The sequence below is a fragment of the Maniola hyperantus genome, chromosome 10 (assembly GCF_902806685.2).
Source record: "Maniola hyperantus chromosome 10, iAphHyp1.2, whole genome shotgun sequence".
Taxonomy (NCBI): Eukaryota; Metazoa; Arthropoda; class Insecta; order Lepidoptera; family Nymphalidae; genus Maniola; species Maniola hyperantus.
Window position 1 is genome coordinate 8,172,813 of NC_048545.1, and position 23,926 is coordinate 8,196,738.

At 35.7% G+C, this 23,926-nt stretch overlaps 1 protein-coding gene across 5 annotated transcripts in view; it reads left to right on the forward strand.

The window, feature by feature from the left end:
• The window catches only part of LOC117985779 (tachykinin-like peptides receptor 86C), a 60,666-nt gene extending 37,848 nt beyond the window's left edge, over positions 1–22,818 (forward strand). For 4 of the 5 annotated variants that reach the window (XM_069501640.1, XM_069501642.1, XM_069501639.1 and 1 more), the window contains exons 6-11: positions 4,616–4,693; positions 4,974–5,121; positions 12,399–12,595; positions 13,257–13,360; positions 19,224–19,313; positions 21,518–22,818. In XM_069501640.1, the coding sequence (XP_069357741.1) occupies positions 4,616–4,693; positions 4,974–5,121; positions 12,399–12,595; positions 13,257–13,360; positions 19,224–19,267 (571 nt within the window). In that variant the 3' untranslated portion in view covers positions 19,268–19,313; positions 21,518–22,818. The remainder of the gene's footprint in view (positions 1–4,615; positions 4,694–4,973; positions 5,122–12,398; positions 12,596–13,256; positions 13,361–19,223; positions 19,314–21,517) is intronic. The other variant, XM_034972574.2, reaches the window with a different exon arrangement.
• Positions 22,819–23,926: the final 1,108 nt, after the last annotated feature.

The window sequence follows — 23,926 nt, forward strand, 5'->3', positions numbered from 1 at the left end:
GGAAATCGGTATACACCGCATCAACTTATTTTTTACTGTCGAGACAATTTATTAGGAAATTCGAATATTCTGCTAGATTCGTAACAGTAGATTTATTTTTAACAAAACCATGTTGTTGTGGAGAAATTAGTGGTTTAAATAAATAATAAATATAATCATAAACAATACTCTCAAATATTTTGGCAAAACAATTTAAAATGCATATAGGGCGATAATTACTGCATTCAGTTTTTGTGCCTGCTTTAAAAATTGGAATTACATGAGCAACTTTCCATAGATCTGGAAAGCATCCAGTGCTCAAAGATTTATTGAAAATTAATACCAAAGGTGCTACGAGTTCTTTACCGCAAGATTTAATAAAGAATGAGGGAATTCCATCGGGCCCTGGTCCCTTGTTCCGATCTAGAGTCTTAATTTTATACAAAATCTCGCTTTCCGATAGTGTTAACTTGCTTAAAGTGTTTGTGTGAGTTTCTGCAAAGCATGAGCTTAATGATGTGTTATCGTTATCTTGAATATACACTGATGCGAAATAATCTGAAAATAACTGACAAATTTCAAACCCGGTCGTTGCAACTCGTTTATCATATCTAATAGTCTGCGGCATTGTATTACATTTACGTTTGGACTTAGTAAAGTTCCAAAAAAGTTTGTCATTACAAGCTAAAAGAGACATTTCGACATTGTCGGTATATGCATTGTAACATTCATTTATCAATCTCTGAGCCCTAGATCTAAGAAGAGAAAATGTATCATAGTCTCTAGGATTATTGTACATTTTGTACTTTGCATGCACTTTCTGTTTTTCCTTTAGACATTTAATTAGTGGTTTACTGAACCAAGCCGGTTGTTTGTCTTTAAACTGTTTTTTATATGGTGTATTATTTTTTATAATTAAGAACAGTTTTTCATAAAAAATGCTAAGAAGATCGTTTATATTACCCGATGACAGAAGTGTATACCAATCGATATTGTTTAGTTCCTTTTTGATCGAAATGAAATCGCTTTTATTGTAGTTAAAAACTAGATTGGAGGAATTTTTTTTTAAGTAATTTACAATGCTAAGCTTCATATCTACTTTGAAAGTGGGGTGATGTATATCTTCTTTACACAAAGCGAGGGCTGGCGTAAGAATGACGTTCGGAATGTTAGTAAGAAAAAGATCTAGAGTTCTTTTGTTATAATTTTTTATATAATTATACTGACTCAACCCACCAAGAGACATAAGTTGGAGTAATAATCGCGATTTTAGGTCGTGAGAAATACAATTTGGAGTCACTGTCTTCGTCGTATCGCCATTCCAATCAATTGAAGGTGTATTAAAGTCACCAAGTATAATAACAGATCCATCATGTTCAGAAATAAAATCATTAGTCTTATCATAGAATCTATGCAAGCGATCAATTGATATATCGGGGGGTAGGTATACCAAGCACAGGGTAATACTTTTTCCTGAATTTAGAGATAACCATAAACATTCGGAGTCACTTTCTAAATGTGAACATCTAAGTGTCGAAATATTTTTCTTAACCGCTACAAGGATACCACCCCCGAATTGTTTGTGACTATTTAATGAGTCCCTATCACGCCTAAAAATGGTGTAACGATTGTCTAAAAATTCAGTATTGCTAATTGAGCTATCAAGGTTAGTTTCAGTCAAACAAATAACATCATAATCACAATTTAACACATTAAGATAAAATTCATTTAGTTTTGTTCGAAATCTATTAACATTCTGATAGAAAAATAACATACTGAGCATATAACCCTATTATAACAAAGAGATATATATGTATATAATTGAGGGAGATTAAAAAATCTATTGCAATTTACTCAAAACATCCACATTTTTAACATATATAGCAGCACTACTATCATTTTTACGTAGAAAAACTTTCCCATTCTTAACCCATACATATTTGTATTGTTTTTCTTTTTTAAACTTGCGCGCCGCAGCGTAAACACCCTTACATTCTGGTGTAAGATGCTCTGCTACATAAATCAGGCTCTTATCGCCATTTATTCCTAAATCAACAGAGTTTAGCATGTCAGCGGAGTGCAATTTATTGTATCTGTGCACCGCTGATATGACATAATCACGTTGTCTAGGAGACTGTAATGTTAAAACTATGTTTCTAGGACGGTTCGAGTTATTATTCATCTTTGGTACACGACTGCAGAATGATACTGAATCTTCAGAAAATTGCAACGATAACTTGTCAAACAGATTTTTCACTATACCAAGAATATTCTCGTTCTTTCGCTCAGGGACTGATTGTATTTCTACATTATAACTTCTTGAGATACTCTCTAACATATTAACTTTAGATTGTAGATAAGCCAGCTGCTTGTTGTCGAAAGAACTGCGGGTTTCAGTCATTTCCCTAGTATGGTTTTTGAGGTCCAACGACATGTCATCATACTGTGCAGATATGAAATTCAGTGATGATTTTAATTCGTCAATAGATGACTCCATTTCAGTGAATTTCTCTCTATGCTTGATTAAACTAGCTCCATTTCGCTTAGTATCCGTTTTCAGCATGTCCACCGTCGACATCAGACCATCGAAATCTGAGCGGATTGTAGTTGAAGGTTTAGCTCACTCACATCGCCTTTAAGATCACTCAGTACCAAGTTGAAAGAATCAAGTTTTTTTTCTTGTAATTGAAATTGACCAATCATGTCGATGCGGAGATTCCTAATTTCTGCCAGAATAATACTGTCACCGCTGTTGTTGCTAATACTGTCTTTAATTATATCTGCAGCACTATCATCGTTATCGCTAATACTCGATTGTTGGGGCTTAGTCTGTCGGACAGGCGTATTCGAGTTATCGCCACCTTTGCGTGCAGCAGCGGTACAGGCAGGACAAGCCCAGTTCGCTCTGGGTGGGGTTGGATCAGTACTCACACATTCAAGATGGTACATAAGAAGACATTTCGTACATTTAATACGCTTTTGCGTCACGAGAACCACCACATTACAAGCGGAGCACTCACTAGCCATGTTATACTCGCCGTTATATCGTATTCACACGATAGAAAACAACTCAAACACTGACCTCTTCAGACTCCTCTATAGCAGTGAAACCCCAAATAAAATCACTTTATCATGCAATAAGACTGCAATTCATATATTATCATAACAATTGTAATATCACAGGCAGGCCAAATCTATGACGTAGAGAGTATAGAATAGAGTAGAGTATAGAATATATGACGTAGTTATAAATTAAGTTTTCATTGAATATAAGTGCTCGTTATGTCAACAAACAAAAGCGTTTAGACTGTGCACACATAGCGTTGTGGGTTTAGTGGGGATCAGTATAAGACCATTATAAATCCGCCACGCATGTTATCTATTTACGTAAAACAAATTAATATTCAAACTGATGCTGATAGTTAAAATTTATACATTGAATAGTGTGTAACGCCCATTACTGATGCCAATACATGGGAAATAGCTTATATTTAGTTGACGTTCGTCTTTTTTCAAATGAAATATAAATCGTTAAACTAAAACTTCCTAATCATTTAACTCATAGCGATTAGTCGCGGATATATACAAATAGAGTACGGGTAAAATTTAAACCCTCGAACGTCCCGGATATCAGCCCACACTTAGATTAGATTTAGATAGATTCAAATCTACGTGTAAATAGAATATCCAAAAATACTTAAAAGGATATAATTCATCGCCACGTACTAAAAGTTCAAGTAACAGAACCGAGCGACGAGTTGATTAGCATTTTTGAAACTTATATACTTGTAGGATTAATTATTTTTCTTCCGAGAGATTGAAATCCACCTTTGACCTTTGGATTCCAAGGATTTCTGTAAATGTTGCTTATTAATAGTAAATAGAAGGCAAGAATATGACTAGAATAATAAATATTCGAAGTGAAAAGATGAATTGACCCGAAAATGTATGTATACTTATTTGAAACGTAGTAAATTATCTATTGTCTTGGATATGATTGATTTATGTTTGAATAAGAAATTTAAGGCTAAGTTTACACGTATTTACAAATAAGGTCACTAGATCCTAACATGTATTTTTTCTATTACACAATATTATGTACCTCTACGTAAGATAAACTTATTTTTAATACGTTTTGCATTGGCTGTCAATTGCATTCTTCATTATTTAACTTGAAAAGCTGCTCAATGAAGATAATAGGACGTGACTTTTTATTTTATTTGGAAGGTACTGTATTTGTTAGTGCATTTCATAATACATTAATTAAAGTCGTGGTCAAACAAAACTCCTAGAAAAATGAACTGCTCTATTTTCATTACAATACTATAGTTACAATTCATTGTAAAAATATTATGTGAATCTAAACCACAGAGTACATTGGTATAATATAAGAACCTAAACCAAATCCGATCTGCATTTTAAATAAACTGCACGTGTGGTATATTTTTGATTATTTAATTATTATAAAAATGCGAATGACGTTATCTGTAGGTACGTATTTTCAGTGCTGAAAATAACTCACTTACACACTCACTCAAAAAAAATCACTTGCAGTCACTATGTCTCGCAATTTGTTTTTGATACATAACTTTACTCTGTACGAAATTTTATGTTTTTAATTATGTCTGTTCTTAAGGTACATAAACGGGGAGCGAGAGATATGTTTCATAAAATGGCCGGACGGCAGCTACCCGACTTCAAGAACGGATTACTGGTAAGATGCTTATATTTAGGGTCGAGGCATTTGCTGTTCAAAAGAGCTCGTGAAATTAACTAAGTATATTATGATGTTACACGGATAGTTTTTTTTATACCTAGTCATCGCGCACACGAGTAGATATGCAGGAGGGTGTGATGACGTCACGCGAGAGCTCAGTGATTCGTTAACTTGTGACAACTGTCACCCCTCCCGCTCTGCTTCATTACCGCAGGAGCCTCCTCAGATGCGTTACACCTATAGTTGCAATTTAAGTTGCATTACATTTTTCATGCAGTTACAATCTCGTGTTCCTGGCGTTGACATACGTGGCTCCGATGTCATTGATGGTGTGGGCCTACGCGCGCATGAGTGCAGCACTACGGGGAAGAACCATAGGGGAGTGTACACATCACCAGATGCAAGTTGTAAGAGCTAAGAGAAAGGTGAGTTTTGTTTACAATTTATGAACTAGCGCTTGGCTACACTCAAATCTGACAAGTGATGATGGTTTTTAGGGTTCTGTACCTCAAAAGAAAAAGGAACCCTTATAGGATCACTTCGTTGTCTGTCTGTCAAGAAACCTATAGGGTACTTCCCGTTGACCTAGAATCATGAAATTTGGCAGGTAGAAATATTTTACAGCACAAATAACTCCCCGTTGTCTTATCTTTTGTCGGGCACAGATTCTTAGAACCCAACGGGACCTAGAATCTAAGTCATCGGGAAGTACTTACCTTATAGGTTTTAATTCCCTTGACGGGTCTTGACAGACAGAAGGCAGTCAGACAACGAAGTGATCCTTGGGTTCCTTTTTTCTCTGGGGATACGGAACCCTAAAAAGTATAGAACTAAATACGTATGATAGGTACCTAGTTAACATGAAGGTTTCACTGGCATAATTTATACTTGAAAGTACTCTAAGTGCGATTATTTAATTTCCCGAATAGCCCTGTGACGGCGACAAAGATTCCACTTTTGCTGCGAAGAAAAATTACTGCGCGTAATGAAAAGATTTTCACCCTTAGCGGCTTATTTCAATAGACCATTCTAGATGGACCCAAATTCATTTTTCTACCTTTGAGCTTTTATTTATGCTTATATTTTAGTCTTGTGTATTGGACGTTGATTTCTATCAAAAAAGTCTTATTTTCCTAACAGACAAAGGTTCTGTTTAAAAAGGGAAATTCGATCAACTTTCATTCTTGTTTTAGATCTATTTGTTAGAGAATGTCCCCGATTCAAGAATAAAACTTCATTTTTATTATGACGAGAACTGATCGCACCATTTTTGGTGCGATCAGTTCATGGATTCTTTAAAATGCATTTCTTTTTCAAATGAGAAAAGTATTAAATTTTCTGTGGAAAACGTGTTTGTGAAGATTTGGCTTTTAGAGATTTGCACAAAATGTAAGATGAGATTTGATGTTCTAATGGAAATATTTATAATATCATACTTAGTTAGTTAACTATTTGTTATATATATTGCTTGCTTGCTGCCTGTTGGTGATAAATTGTTTTCCTTTCCTTTAGGTAAAGTTGTATAGTCAAAGGGTGGTCCTTACAGAAGATTTTAGTTAAAAGCCTTGCCCAGAGTTGCCAGTAAACTGTAAAGTGATAACAGCTAGCTAGCCAACAACTATGCTGTAAATTGAACCCAGGACTTCCCACTTATAAGAGTGAGTGCTCACTACTGCACCAGAGGGCAGGGATGTCTTCCAAAAACGATAGTTTGATACGTCTTATATTTAAATGGAAAATTGATATAATAAATACGACTGACGAAATCACTATCGCGCTTCACATAATATCTTGACAAATGACTAGCATTAATTCACGCGTGCGAATATTTCGGCCCAATAATATTTTCTTCACTTTACTGAGTATCGTCTGGTATCGTTGAGTATCGACAACTATTACACATTCTGTTGAAAAATGTATGTAACATATTTGATATCGGCAAATGTTTACGACTCATCAATCTAGTATAGTGGGACTTAACAATCGTTTTACGTTTAGGGTTCAATTCATCTTGATGACAGGTTGGTAAATACCTCATATCTTTGATCTTTAATGAGTTTGGCACATTTAGGTCACAAAATCTCGGTTAGCTGTTTCCACAGAACTTAATGAACTTTCGTAATAAGTACTTAGGTTTCAAAATACGGATTTTCGTTAATTTCTTTCTTTCACCCTAATACTTATGATGTGAAAGATAGGATGTTTGTTACTACTTCACGCCACAATGACTGAATTGATTTGAATGGGAATGGAGATGGCTTATGCCCTGAATTAGAACACGTAGGCTACATTTTATTCCGGAAAATTTAAAGGTTCCCGTAGGAATTACTGGAACCGAATTCCACGTGGATGAACTCAAATTCAAAGTCATTTATTTAAAGCTAGAGGATAGAGGATAGCCGTGATTTTTTTATCTTGGTAAATCAAAGAGTTCCCACAGGATTTAAAAACCTAAATCCACTCGATGAAGTTCGCGAACGACATCTAGTTATATAAAAGTTATTTTTTCAACATTAACCCGAAGTCTAAGTATCCGTATAAATTATTTTTGGTTATATTTATAGCGATTACCATCTTTGACATCTTTGGTTATTTAGTCTTTTTATGTTCGTCGTGTTTTATTAATTTAGGCACAAGCTCTCTGAAACTTACCAATTCCCTTTTGAGATAGGTACTGTTTGACTTTGTGACAGTCAACATTCTCGCAACTCATGAAATAGGTATATTGTCGATATTACCACGTAACGCGTAACGTTCCACATCATATTATACATATTTGCTGTGAGTGCTTTCACATCAAATATTTCAGGGCATTGTTTCACCCTCCAAAGAGCATCTGTGCTACATATCAACAACTATTGTCGAAGATATCACATTGCATATTTTATGTGAAAGTATTGAAAGTACGAATCAGCTGTCACTTTCGCAATGTTTTTTTACAAGCTTTTATTTAACTTGCTGTAGGTATTAGTTATAATAATTATATGTGGTCAAATCGGAACTGAATTTTATTTAGATCAGTTTTCCCCAACCGTTTGAGCTAAAATTTGGAATGGAAATTTTTGAATTATCGTGCAAAATGTCGAAAAAATACGACTGTAATACGGAACCCTCATTGCGCGAGCCTGACTCGCACTTGGCCGGTTTTTAATGGACAAGATAGCGATCATTTTACTTTAACCACCTGATGTGTAACTGACCGTACCTACAAGTAGCCTGCAAATCATTTGATCTTGTTTATACTTCATAGAATTTTTGAGACAAATATTTGACATTAATTCCTGCTCGAGAATAAATATAGGCATGTTAATTCGGTTGATGAAAAATTACTGTTTCACTTTATTTAGAAACTAGCTGATGCCCGCGACTTCATACGCGTGGATTTAGTTTTTAAAAATCCTGTCTGAACTCTTAAATTTTCCGGGATAAAAAGTAGCCTATGTCCTTCCCCGGGGTGCAAGCTACGTCATTACCAAATTTCGTCAAAATCGGCTGAACGGTTGAGCCGTGAAAAGCTAGCAGACAGACAGAGAGACAGACAGACAGACAGACACACACACTTTCGCATTTATAATATTAGTATGGATAGTATGGATTGAATTTCATCTAAATTAGGTATTATATATACGCATTAAACTTAATGGAATCGGTTGAACATTCGCATAACCCTCGGATTTATCTACCACTTTGAAAGCTTAGTGATCTATAAATTTTAATCTACCTTCTTCAGCACTCAATATTTCCGCGAGCATGTGTCAATATTTAAGATCGCGTTTTATACAGTAGATAATTGCCATACATAAAACATAATATGAGTATATTTGATCATTATTGATGCAAGTGCCTTAACATTCACGACTTTGTCATAGGATGAGTAGTAAAATGTGAAAAAAGTTAAAAAACCGGCCAAGTGCGAGTCAGGCTCGCGCAATGAGGGTTCCGTACTACAGTCGTATTTTTTCGACATTTTGCACGATAATTCAAAAACTATGACGCATAAAAATAAATAAAAATCTGTTTTAGAATGTACAAGTGAAGACCTTTCATATGATACCCCACTTGATATAGTCACTCACTTTGAAAGTTGAAAATACTAATTATTGGTTCATGACTACAATTTTTTTTTGTGTGATCTAACCCTAAATTCACGGTTTTCAGACTTTTCCCAAAATTTCAGCTATAAGATCTACCTACCTGCCAAATTTCATGATTCTAGGTCAACGGGAAGTATCCTGTAGGTTTCTTGACAGACAGACATACAGACAGACAGACAACAAAGTCCTATAAGGGTTCCGTTTTTCCTTTTGAGGTACGGAACCCTAAAAAGTAACCAGTTAGTTACTTTATATATAAATTATCCATACTAATATTATAAATGCGAAAGTGTGTTTGTCTGTCTGTCTGCCTGTCTGTCTGCTAGCTTTTCACGGCCCAACAGTTTAACCGATTTTGATGAAATTTGGTACAGAGTTAGCTTACACCCCGGGGAAGGACATAGGCTACTGTTTATCCCGGAAAATCAAAAAGTTCCCATGGGATTTTTACAAACCTAAATCCACGCGGATGAAGTCGCGGGCATCATCTAGTTATTTATAAGCAAACAAAGTCGGCAGCAAAGACAGCAGTGTCCACATAATAAGTAGGTATTCCTAATCATTAGGCAGTGTTCAAATATTGTAAGTCGATATTCTGTTTCCACGCACGCTAGCCCAGAAATGTATTTTACTTCGGTCATCCATTTACAGTTGGATTCACATCATTTCCGATGTTTGACCATTCTAGTAATGTTCAAGGCTCACAAATAAAGGTTAAGGTAAAATGAATTTCAATCCTCATTTCGAGAACATCGAGTCGCCATTTTACTTCATAAAACTCAAACATTGGTTGACTGACAGAGAACGCAATGGGTCTAGGAGCAGAAATTTTGCATCCCCTAGGGGAGTTCAACAGGCAATGAAAGTTTGTTTCAAAACAATCCCGGTTTATCCTATATCCTTTCAAATCGATCATATAGCTCACCTGAAGAAATACCAAACAGACATACCTACTATCGGATTACTAATATAAAAGAATATAATAAAAAAGAAGACATTAGTAGATAGGCATGTATGATCAACAGCCACAAGGAAAAAAAAATAAAGGCGCTAACTAGGCGCCCATCATTCAGAATTTAGATTTAAAACTAATATAGTTCGTAGCATAGAAAGACGCCAAAAAGGTCGTCAAAATAACCATCCTCGTTGCTGTACTTCCAGTTAGTTTCTTTCTGGTCTGGTTTACCCTGATAAGAAAAAGGGATATTATGAAGACAGTTGCAGCACGGCTTTACGCCCGAAATCCGAATCCCTTTCGTTAGCAGGATTTTCGTCGGATATTTCTCGAACATGTAAGAAAAACTAAATCCATTACGACTCTTATTACAGTTTTATGGGGTTTCATGTTCCAGATTGGCTCAGATATGTCCAGATTAAAACATTGAGCTACTAGATACTACATAGACCACTTAAGTATTTCTTTCCTTTCCTCAAAAAATTTTCCTTATCATGCAACCAAAAAATAATTCCAAAAGATTTACACCACGGGGTTTCAAGATTTACTTATTTAAATTAAAACAGTTATGGGCCTATTAATAAAACACTTGATAAGGCGGAAACGCGATCGTGTTCGGTATAATAATATCGTAATAAATTTACTTTCATTTCCGCTCTAGGATATTTTGACGAAATAGACGTCTTATAAATATTATCTAAAGCATCGAACGAAAAATACTTTCATAGTTAAAGTTGTTAATAATATGTAGGTCGTAGGATAGGTATCGTTAAATCATTACAATAAAATATATAATAAGACATCTTTAGACCCTTCTCTGAATCTAAGAGGCGCTATATACCTAAGTCTTTCTGATGTTGATGGATCACCAATTACTAACTTTTAGAGAATACTCATATACCTACTCAAGAAGGCGATAAATGGGGACGCCCTTTCAGCCGCTCACGACATTCTAGTTTTATATAGGGACTACTAAACGATTTAAGTGAATCTTCTCAATTTAGTATTTGTAAAAGTCCTAGATATAGGTAGGTACTTATGGTCAAGGGCATTTTGTAATAATTACATTCAGACAAATTAATAAAAATTTCACGATTTTCTCTTCAAATAAAACACAATTTGGTACCAACTCGTACCTTCTCGACCCTTATAAGCTCAAAATTTATGATATTTAACTTGTAGCCAGACCCATTTCTTTGTATAGGTACACTTACTACACTAGCTGATGTCCACGATTTTGTCAACATGGATCAACTATTTTAAAAAACTCGCTAGAATTTTAGAAATAGGATTATAAAGAAAGGTCTACGTGCAAAATCTCAAGATCCAGTGTTATGAGCTAGACGTTGATATAATAATAGGCATTCTCGTTATAGATACTATCTATAGATAAGAGGCCTTCACTAGTATGCCAGATGGGTATTGAGTGGCCCATAATGCTATGTGAGAGTCATAAGTTAGAATTTGAAGACAAGTGTGCCCATAAATTATAGTTTTCACTACTAACGAGTAGATATAAAATTATTATTTTTACACGTTACTCTTACTGGTATCTATCTACATTTTAAAACTACATAAATATGTAACGATGTAGCCTATTTAAGTGGAAATAAGAGGAGTCTTAAGATAGTGCAGTACGCGACAGGTCGAGATGGCAATCAGGGAGCGAACGCCGCGCACAGCCGCTCCCGTGCTAACCCGGTGCGGGCGAGCGCGGGTGACTTGCGGGTGTGCGGGGCGTCCCCCGCCTCATACCCCGATGGCGATCTCAACCTATATACTTACAATATTTTTTACTAATAAGTGATAACATAGGTACGTGTTATCCGTCCTGTAGGAATAATCTGCAAAATGTTTGCGAAATATTGTGTTATTTTGAAAGCCGCCAATTCTTTTATAAGGAAAAAAATTGCATGGTCACGCTCATCCATTTGGGCCCTTTAAGTGGGTGGGATTTATGTGTGAAGCCTTTTAGTGAGGCGTCCTTCATAAGAGCGAGTGGGTTTTAATGCAGTTCTATAACATGTTCATCATTATGCGATACTTATATTTTTATCGTATTTCTTCTCAATCACTTTTTTAGGGTTCCATAGTAAAACAAGGAACCATTATAGTTTCGTCAGTCCGTCAGTTCATCTGGCCGCCTGTCCGTCTGTCCATCTCTTCGTCTGCTCTGCCAGTTTGAAAATAACCATAACTGCTACACAGAAATTAAATATAATATCTACCAAATTGTAAGTTTATAAACGCACAAAAAAAAAATACCAATAAGTTACTACAGGTCTGTTCCAGATTTTTTCCTTTACTTGTGCTGTGAGACCTTACTTCTTTCATAATTCTAGTTCAACGGAAGTACTCTATAGGTTTTGATTTATTGATTCACTAGATGATGCCAGCGACTTCATCCGCGTGGATTTTGGTTTTTTGAAAATCCCATGGAAAGTTTAATTTTCCGGGATAAAAAAGTAGCCTTTGTCCTTTCCCGGGATATTAGCTAACTCTGTTCCAAATTTCATCAAAATCGGTTGAACAGTTGGGCTGTGAAAAGCTAGCAGACAGACAGACAGACACACTTTCGCATTTATAATAAGTATGGATATGGAATAAATGGATGGATCATGAACAATTTTTTATAAACTATTTTTTTTTGTAGGTGGTGAGAATGTTTGTTCTAGTGATCATGGTGTTCGCGCTTTGCTGGCTGCCATACCACGCGTACTTCGTGCTGGTGTACCACCACCAAGCGCTGGCATCTTCACCGTTTGCTCAGCACGTCTATCTAGGATTCTACTGGCTGGCTATGGCTAATTCTATGATTAACCCCCTCATTTATTACTGGATGAGTAACAAGTAAGTAAATCAAATAACATATTATTATGTTTGTGTGTAGGCATGTAAAATGTATACCTTTAGCTGGGATGTGGCGTGAAAAAACTCATTGCTGACGCAGTCTCTACGTTTAAAGTGCTATGGTTTGAAATATTTGAAAGGATTTTTAAAGATGTAATTTTTAATTTTCGATACATCTACGAGTACTTCTACTGATCTCTCCAAATTATTATCAAATTATCCTTTTTTAATTAGGTTATTTAAATTAACTGTAATTAATTAAAACTTCACTAGTCTCTAAATATCTATTAACGTAGGCATCGGGCGGTGACGTATTATATAATATTATAGACTATAGTAGGTTATTATCGCAAAAAAAGTGTAATTTCGAAGGTTCAGATGATAGGTACTAAAATCTTGCATCGATCAAGCGTCATGTTTTTTATTTCCCACGGGAAATGAAGATCTGATTTTTATCCTTAACTAAAATTATACCTATACTATAGTAGGTATATATGTCTACAATGGAAACTTTTACGTTAAACTCAGGATAAGCCCATTTTGTTTAATTCATTTATTCCATTAACAGATTTGAAAGTAAGACATTTTTTAAGATAATATCTACCTAATAACTTAACATAATCTAATAATTAAACCTTCTAATATTAGTGTTTATATCCAGGTTTAGGTTATACTTCAAGCTAGTAATTTGCTGGTGGAGAGCTTCGAAGACGACGACGCCAAACAACTTGACAAAACAATTCGAGATGAATAAATCCTTCTCCGGTAAGCGTTCTCTTGCTAGATTAGTATATAATGCCGTTGGGCAAATTGGATCCTGATTGGTTTTCCAACGATTTTCTTCCTGGAAAACCTTGACTTATCTGCATTTAAAAGCACACATGCCAGATAATATAGTAATATATTTTCAAGACCGATTATTTTTTGTGTTACCTACTAAGCAGGTACCTAGTCTACATAATATTATATAAATATCGTAATATCCGAGTATAGCCCGATCGGGTTGAAATTTGGCATACAGATACTTATTATGACGTAGGCATCCACTAAGAAAGCATAAGCTAGTGTATGATAATTTAATTGTAAATCTGAGCAGAAATATAGCTTTTATTTATATCACACAATTTATGTTATCTAATCATACTTATCATATTAAGTTGTAAGGCCAGCTAGAATCTTAAATGTTTTATGGCTCTGATTTTTGATATTTAATCTTTGGCTTCAATTAATACATTTAAATGTTTTTTCTTTCATTCTTTCTTTCTTTGGACAATTAATTTAGGTAGACTGTCCCGTAAAGTAGCTAAGCAGTAGCCATGAGTTTGGACTAAGCACTTTAAGTATTGTTGAGGATTGCTTTGCTTAGGCCAGTCAGCTATGGATGTAGGAAGTAATCATTCCTTAAGGTCTTTGAACAAAACCCATATACTCGTATGTACCGGCAAGAATTAATATTGTAAATCGACCTTATGAGATTTCGATACTTGTCACACAGGTAGTGAGACATTTTGTTGGTCTCAACTACAGAGACAACGCTTTACAAAACCGCTATCTTTTTCTAAAGGTCAATGTACAATATTTTCTGCCGCGCACTGCAAAATAAAATCAAAATACAATATCATTCAGGACGCTCAGTGCAAAAGCTTCGGAAACATTGCATGGGATTTAAGTGTTCAAGGCGCGAAATAAAGATGAAATTCAATTTCCTTTGTAACAATTTAGAAAATTGCAATAAGCAAAGGCAAAGAGAAACAGGACACGTGTTTCTCTTTGCCCCTGCTTACTGTGCATTGCACCGATACGTTTCACGCTTTCAGTATTCAGCCCTAACTAGCATATTACGTAGGTACTAACTATAGCAATGTTTTAGCAATTAGTAATTATTATTTAGGTACTAGGTGATTAAATCATTATTTAGGTAGATACTAGTAGGTACCGCTTGCGGCTTCGCTCGATTTATTCTATTATACCTAATACCAACAATTAATACCACGTACTTGTTTGAACTCATATTTATTTTTTATTCCACTCTTTAAATAATAAAATTTAATGTGCAAACAGTAAAACCTAATCAAATTGTTTTCTTATATTTTTATGTGAACGTAATGGGGCCGATTCTCTAGTACACAATCTCTAAACTAAACTAAATTAACAGGTCTAAATCTAGTGCTTTCCTTTTCCGCAAGCAACATTATGAAAGGGATAGCAATAGATTTAGACGTGATATTTTAGTTTAGTTTAGAGATTGTGTACAAAGGAATTAGCCACATTATAATGCTAAAACTTTCTAAATTCACTTTTTTCGTTTCACGTTTCCTTTGTATCCCTCCTTTTTGAAAATCGCGTATGTCATCTGCCAAAAAGGGAAAGCATTGCAATGTTAAGCTAAACGGGGATTAAGTACTTGGTGAAATTGGCTTATTTAAAAATATTAATAATAATATAATAAATCAGAGAAACACCGATAATTTCTATTTGAGCGACGAACTACATAGCCTAGCAAAATATTAATTAAGGTTCCACTGGATTACTAAATCAAACAGATTTGCTTTGAAATCCATGAAAAGCCCGCCTAAAATTAATTACCTTCATTCGAATGTACCTACAAGTAAACTTGCTTTTTCCTCGATTTCGTCCCCGTGGATAAATAATGAGGCGTCCGTATCGACCATAATATGAAACAAACTATTCGAATATTTTTGGAAAACGCCTCAAGCTTTTAATACCTATTCATGGCTTTATTTATTTATTTTGATACATTAAATAGCTTTGACTTTAAAAAAAGCATTTTTAATTTTTAAGCGAGATGGTGGAGAAAACTTAGTTATTGTTCAAATGGATTAAATCATTTCGAACAAAAAATCAAGATGGAAAGAAAATACTAACGTAAAAGAGGCTGACAAAAAGGAATTATTGAAATTGGTAACTGGTAGGTGATTGCCTAAAATTCCTTGCCTACTTACTACTATTATGTTCTCTTTGTTTAATGAATTGAAAATAAGATGACTTATAGGTACCTATTATTAAATACACTGTCTAGTCTTCACCGTCACTAATTCCAAGGGCAAAAGGTACGGTAGGTAATACTAATTTTATACCGCGAAACAAAGGCTGGCATTAAAATATAATGATATTTTACACAGCCGCCGTGTGGTAGATTTTCTAAAAGGCTTGCTTAATTTATTAAGGGGCGTATTTTTAATTTTAATTGGTTGTTTACTCGTACCTATTTCGCTTTTGAAATACTTTATAAATAAATTTGTTTGGACATTATTTATTACATCAACTTTCTATGATTAAAAATAAAGCCTCCGCGGAAGTCCATTTGAGAGCCGAGGTGGTATCACTAAATGAGGCCTTTAGTGTGAAATAAGCTTTAAGTAAGTTCAGTTCAGGTTGACAGGTTGTCTTGCCGAGACCGGTGGCCCTTCCGCGGTTGTTTGACAGCTACAATGTCACGATCGTAATCATCTCTGATTGGTTAATGCTCGCTCACTATTGGACACAATGCATTGTTGCAACAAGAATCGCACAAATTCAGCCAATCAGAACAATTGAGATTGTAATAATGATTGATGCAGGTTTTAGACAATCGCCCTACGGTGTTAGGTGTTTTGACTTCTATGATCTATCTCTGTTGATAGACGCGTTCAAAATTCATTAGTGTTCTGCTCACTGCCTACTATGCCTGGCTTCTCTGGCCGCATAAACTGTCCATTATTAACTTTGATATTATTTTATATTTATTTATTTACGAAAAATATTAACACAGTTTACTATTATTGTGATGTAGTACTTACTCATAAACTCGAAACTCCTTTTTTTTATAATATAACTGGCTGCCTCGGCAAACTTCGTACCGCCTAACAGTCGATTCAAATTTTTTAAATTTTTCTCTCCGTAAGAACCATCCTTGTACTTCAAGGAATATTATGAAAAAAGAATTAGCGAAATCGGTTCAGCCGTTCTCGAGGTTTCGGTTTAAAGACATTTATTTCTCAATAAAGAACACAACAGTTCACTTATATATTATCGAGAATTACTGTTTACATTAAATTAATTACTTAAATCATTGCGATCAGCAACACATTTAGCGATTCATTTTAGAGAAGATTTTTTTTTATGTTACGTATCTAATAAAAGCCTTTACACACAATCAGATTAAATTAAAATCATGTTTCTACGTAGACTAAATTTTTAAGCGCGTTGTACAGACAAAACCTCTAAATTTGTAATCTAGAATTTTCCACAAAGAGGTATAAACAACAAGTCCCCGCGACAGACCTTTTGTTCAGGTCCTTTTGTTAGAAGAGCCTTTTATAAATTCAAAGTTATTTTACGTGCCGACGTTTTCAAAAACATGCGTGGGTAAATTATAGAGCACAGCTATGAAAATGTGAAAGTATAATTCTAGTAAAAACTAGTAGACTTACTAAAACAACGAATCTACTAGTTACTAGAATTAAATGTGCGAAATGTTCTATTCAGCACAAGGAATGATTCCTTAAAATATTTGGGACAAACTAACTATCCCGCTCCAGTTTTATATAGGTGGGCTTTCTTATTCTTTAGACTACGATCACGCACTCATCCGATCCGAATCCGTGAAAATACGGATATGAGTACAAAATATCTATGTCATACCTATGTCATAAGCGCCACTATACAAATACATAGTTCTATGACTACTTCGGAACGTATTTTCACGGACTCGGATCGGATGAGTGCGTAACCGCCGAAGGGTGAAAACCCGCATTGAATTCTACAAACAATAAGTTTTAATTAGAGAAGTAAACCTAGTGCGCTTCCCAGTACATTCCATTCAAATGTTGTTTGGTATTTTGTAGGCACGTTCAAGCGCACTTTAGCGTCACTTGTGGTTTGTCATGTTTCTGTAAAAATGTGGAGTTTCAAAGTTACACCGCAAATTATAATCCACGCGCGGTCTAACATGAAGTATTTCATACAAAGCAATATAAGCCAGCCAGTGCACGACTAGCCTAGTGGTTAGGACGTCCGCCTTCTAATCGGAGGTCGGGGGTTCGATCCCGGGCACGCACCTCTAACTTTTCGGAGTTATGTGCGTTTTAAGTAATTAAATATCACTTGCTTTAACGGTGAAGGGAAACATCGTGAGGAAACCTGCATGCCTAAGAGTTCTCGATATGTTCTCAAAGGTGTGTGAAGTCGACCAATCCGCACATGGCCAGCGTGGTAGACTATGGCCAAAACCCTTCTCACTCTGAGATGAGACCCGCGCTCTGTAGTGAGCCGGCGATGGGTTGATCATGATGATGATGAGTGCACGACTAGGTAGGCACGTACTCTTGCACGGCGTAAGCGTTGAAATATTATATTATTATACTTAACAGCATTTTTGTTCCCTCCCTCAAAACAAATTAATGAAAAGAACTTGACTTTTTTGTCGGCCCTTCCGTACGCCGGATGTGTATCATATTATGAATATATTATGGTGTGTAAATATTTTTTATGGACACAAAGCCCCTATATACCTATACGAATCAAAACCATACAGATTGCATTTTCAGTGATTCATTCGTATTACAAAAAAGCCTACGCTCTATGAATTTCTATTCAGTTGTAAAAGCTTGTGTGATGCAACATTTTTTTGGGTACAGCAAAATAACTTTTATTGAAATTCATAAAACAGTTTACGTACTACACGTGTGAATATAATAAGAGAATAATAGACATAAAATATTTATGCATTTAGTCAAACAGACCACTAGTTATTATGGATCGACGCGGACGATACGAACGTGGTATTGGCAGCTGAGGTAGCTAGATAATTTCATTGTGGTTAGTTAATAAGTGTATCTAAAAGCCGAACTGTGATGGCTTTTAGCCAGTGATACAATAAACAAGTTAAACATTATTGTAACAACCAAGTTAAATACCTAATATTGTTAGAATCATTAATTTATAGGCGGATTTTGACGTTAACATTCTGAAGATAGGGTATTTTTGATGTAAACACGGAAACAAAACTTTGGATTTCGTAGTAATTTATCATGTTTATTCAGATAAATGGTTGGATAATAGTTTATGTACCTTAGGGCAAATAACAACATGGTGGTAAAGACCAAGCTATTTACCTTCCGTATTTCGATATTAGGTAGGTATGATTTCACGAAGATGATTTAAATGATAAGAAAGCTTGAGAATGAGTTGCTGAACAGCTTCAATCAATCAGCCTGTTTGCGTCCACAGCTGGACACAATCCTCCGCCTTCCTCATTCACCCACTTCCCGCTATCTTCTTAAGGTCGTCAGTCCAGCGGGTTGGAGGTCGTCCCACACTGCGCTTGCTGATACGCGGTCTCTACTCCAGAACATGTCTGCCTCAGCGGCCATCCGTTCTGCGGCAGACGTGGCCTGCCCACTGCCACTTCAGCTGGCTAATTCGTTGGGCTATGTCGGTCACTCTGGACAGCTTAGATAGTTCTAATAAGTTTAAGTGATTTTGTGAAGGGGTGATAATAAAAAGAATAATCGGCTGAGTTTGCATCCGTCTCAGAAACAGACTTAAATCAACAAGTCAGATAAACAGTGATATAATCAAATCTAAACGGAAGAAGTACCTATCTATTGCGAATATTTTGTTACAGTGAGCCAAAGGCCGCGCGAGGCGTCGTCCTTCAGTCGAGCATGACATTCGCAAAGGCGGAGCAATTTGTCCCGCTCATTGCCCGCCAACGGTATTCATTTTTCATATTAAGTATTTTTATGTTTGCACCTCACTCTTTTCACAGTCTATGCACTTGATTTTTGCACTCAGGACATTTGGTTTATTTCTTGTTTAAAAAAATATTGAGTAACTAAGTACTTAATTACTGACATGTAGGTACCTACTCTTTTTTTATTTTCTTCTTTTTCCAGTTTTTTACAGCTTATCCGTTTAACCGATTTAGACAGTACAAAGATAGCTTACATCCCGGGGACGGACATAGGCTACTTGTGCTGAAAAATCAAAGAGTTCCGGTAAATCCACGTGGACAAAGTCATCATCAATTTTCTACATAGATAGCTAAGCACTGAGACTTGGATACAAGCTACTTTTTTATCCCGGACAATCAAAGTTTCCACGGGATCCTTAAAAAACCTAAATCTACACGGACGAAGTCGCGTACCGACTTTCTATAATCTACCTAGCGCATTAAAGTGTAGTTGGTGACATATCGAGATGATGGCAATCGGGGAGGGAACACCACACACACACCCGGCACAGCCCTTGCGCTTACCTGGTGCGGGCGAGCGCGGGTGACGTATGGGTGTGCGGGGCGATTCCCCGGCTCATACCCCGATGGTCATCTCGACCTGTCGCGGACCATACCTAGGTGTGCATTATTAGTTCATGCTACCTACTTATTATGTAAATTATACAACCTTTTAAATATGTAAACATTACTATCACGACGAGGACGACCCTTTCCTAGACCCGACGCGGACGGGTCGACATTCGACAATACGTCCTTATTATATTTCAGCCTGTAATGTTTTTCAAAAGTTATAAATAAAGCTCGATTATTTCTTTATGTGCCTCCATCTTATACAAGATACTGAGCCTTCTCATTCAATATTGTATAAGATTAGGTACCTACACTACATGTCTATTACGGAACTTGTATACCATTCATTTATTGCCCGGTAGGTACCGATTTTTTGTATGGTTCAAATAAGAATAATTGATCAAGGTTTTGATAAAATTAACGGCACACAATTCTAAATTCATGATCAGCACTTTTTAGTAGCTACTTGCTTACTCATAAATTAATATTAAATAACGCTTTTAATTTACATAACATCTAAATATATGTACCTAAAAGGAAAAGGTGACCGACTGACTGACTGATCTATCAACGCAAAGCTTAAACTACTGGACGGATCGGGCTGAAACTTTGCATGCAGATAGTATTATGACTTAGGCATCTGCTAAGAAAGGAATTTATGAAATTCAACCTCTAAAGGGGTGAAAAAAGGGGTTTGAACTTTGTGTAGTCACGCGGACGAAGGTCGCGAGCATAAGCTAGTTAATTTATAATTGCAAACGAAAATCTAGCTGATGTTAAGTTTTACAACTTTAAACTTGTTTGAACCCTTAAAAGACTTATAAGTTGGTTGATATATTATTTGTTATTGTCACAAAGTTTTTTGCTTAAACTGTCGTTCTTTAGAATTTTATGCCAGGGTTGCGGTGAAATGTAACAAAATAAAGTTATATTTCTTGGAAGAAATTCCAAGACAAAATCTTCTTAACTATAGGAGCATTCAGTATCTACTTATCAGTTTCTGTACACGACCTCATTAGCAGTATATTTTCATTTCTCTGAGGCGATGTTAGTTTTTTTATTGTTTGTGGCATTACTTACGCCAAGACTCTACGACCAAATCGAACAGCAGATTCGGAAAGTAGACTTTACGCAATAACATAATGCAACTGACCTAAGTAGAAATTTCTTATACAGAATTCGTGATGTACGCGACAGGTTGAGATTGGCAATCGCGATGGGGACGCCCCGTGCACCCGCACAGCCCCCGCGCTAACCGGTGCGGGATAGCGCGGTGACGTGCGGATGGTGCAGTGCGTCCCCCCGCCTCATACCCCGATTGCTATCAAACAACTGAACTGATGATAGTCAACTGCGCGAACTATAGATATTTCTATTGTTGCGAACTCAACTAAAACCAAAACTTATAGGTATCTACTCAAACAAATGACAAAACAAGTAGTTAGGTACCAAGAAAATATCTGTTGAACCACTTCTTGCGCGTACCTACGAATCGGTAACGCTATGAAAACACCACACTGTACCGTTGCAGTAGGTACGAATTGTAAATACGATACGAGAACCTCAGCATCTAAAATCGGTACCTAGTAAGTAGTAAGTCTTTTTTCTGTTAGCAGACTCCTCAAACGGCACTTTGCCCTGCCAAATGGCGCCGTAGTGAGACAACCCTAGCGGGACTCTAACCTGCGAGAAGCGATGCATGATGTGAAGATAAATTATAAGTGCTTCGGACGAACTCTTTTTAAATAAATAATGTAAATAACTGGTACACAATTTTCTGAAACTTCTTTCTTATAAATCTATTTAGTGAGTAATGTGCCATGTTAACTTTTTAAGATAAATTATTATGGACTCTGATTATAAGTTAATAAACTCTTGTATAAGTTTTCAGTTTCATTTTTTTAACATTTTGTACAGTGCGAGACAAGGCTCTCTTGGCACTTGAATGAAGGAAGGCAACGGTTAGTTCCAATTTTAGCCACCAGCCACGATAGCCTTGTCGCATTGTAGTTTAGATCTAACTGCAATCATACAAGTAGGTATCTTATTGTAATATATTTACTAGCTCTAGTTTATTGTATTATGTTTCAAAAAAAATGTGGTATAAAACTATCTTTGCTAAGGGTTGATTTCTGATTCGACTTACACTGGCCTCATATTTTCTTATTTAGCTTTTTTATACATATATTTGATAATGATCAAGTGCGAGCCGGACTCGCACACGAAGGGTTCTGTAGCATTGCACAAGAATTAACACTTTTAATACCGCTGTTTTGAAATTTTTATTATTTTTGTTATAGCGGCAATAGAAATTCTGTTTCTGTTAAAATTTCAACTCTCTACTTATAACGGTTCACGAGATACAGTCCGCTGACAGACAGACGGACGAACGGACTGACGGATATCCGAGGCTTAGAATAATTGGATCCCGTTGCCACCCTTCGGTTACGGATTACGGAACCCTAAATAAGAAAGTACCAAATGCATTTTACTTGTCAAATATCTTTGGAAAGTACCTAGACATAAGCGGAGTGAACAAGAGTGAAGTGGCTTCAAACAAGAGGCACGCGAGGCTTGACTTACAGTGGCCCACACCATGTATGAGTATTGGGGTGTGGCGGAAACAGACGTGGGTCGTCTTAAGCGCGGGGGCGGGCGGCGCGGGCAGCAGTTTCGTTTCGTAATGTATGGTTATGATGTACACACTCGTAGCATGTACTACATACTACGTAGTTGTAGTACTGTTTCAAGTTCAAGCAATGAATTTCTGCACTCTCGTTCACTCTAACGTAATGGCGATCTGTTTGATGTTTGAGTGACTGATAGGTATGTTACTTTATTAATTATACGCCTCTATTAGAAAAATTGTATATAATACTTGATTAATAATGTTAGTTATTTATTAATACCCCTGTGTATCGACAAAAATATTTCATTTGAAAACAATTAATATATACTGGTAATAATTTGCTATGACATTTCTTGTCAAAATATATGTATTAAATAATATATTATGTGAATAAAGAAACTATTTAGTAAGTATAATTTTTTTAATTAAGTATGCAGACACACAATACTTAGTATTGATATGGGCGTATTACAACCAAATCAGATTCTAGTTTAGAGACAATGTGCCTATTTATAACTAACCTAAAATATACATTAACTCACATACCTACTTTTACTTACACAAAATGTGCGAAATGCTCTCACATTTTCATACTTTTTTCGTACTTGAACTTACTATACTTAATTTATATGACCATCGAGAAGCAAAGGCTAATAATTAGGTAGGGTATACCCACCTGTATACAGTACTAGCTTATGCTCGCGACTTGGTCCGCGTGGACTACACAAATTTCAAACCCTATTTCACCCCCATAAGGTTGAATTTCAAAAATCCTTTCTTAGCGGATGCCTACATCATAATAGGCTATCTCATGCCAAATTTCGCCTGATCCGCCCGTAGTTTGAGCTGTGCGTTGATAGATCAGTCAGTCAGTCAGTCAGTCGTCACCTTTTCCTTTTATATAATTTAGATAAGGTATTAAGGTATTAGGTATTATCTAAAGTACAAGTGTAACTTCCTAGATACGCGGAACGCCAAGACGAAGCTATCACGACTAAATAAAACATTTATGGATGATTAATATGGATTTAATCATCAATGATAATAATTAACATATTTATTTTTAATCTTGAATTATTTTGTACTAACAACTGTTTACAACAACAATACAAGGTGAGAAATAAGATTTATATATCAAGACAATATTTTAAAACAAAAGGATTAAAAGTATTTACGTAAGTCAAAACTATGTAAATTAATTAATTGCTAGATATAAAAGTTTTAGTTCATAAAAATGTAATAAACTTTTTTTCATTAATATTTAATATCTCTTTCTTGAATAAATGATTGTTAATGTTAACAAACTGTTTTATTTCTTATATTTTTTTTTCAAGGGAGTTTCGTAGTGCGCTCCAAAACAAACGAAATTGGCTCTTGACTATACCAATTAATT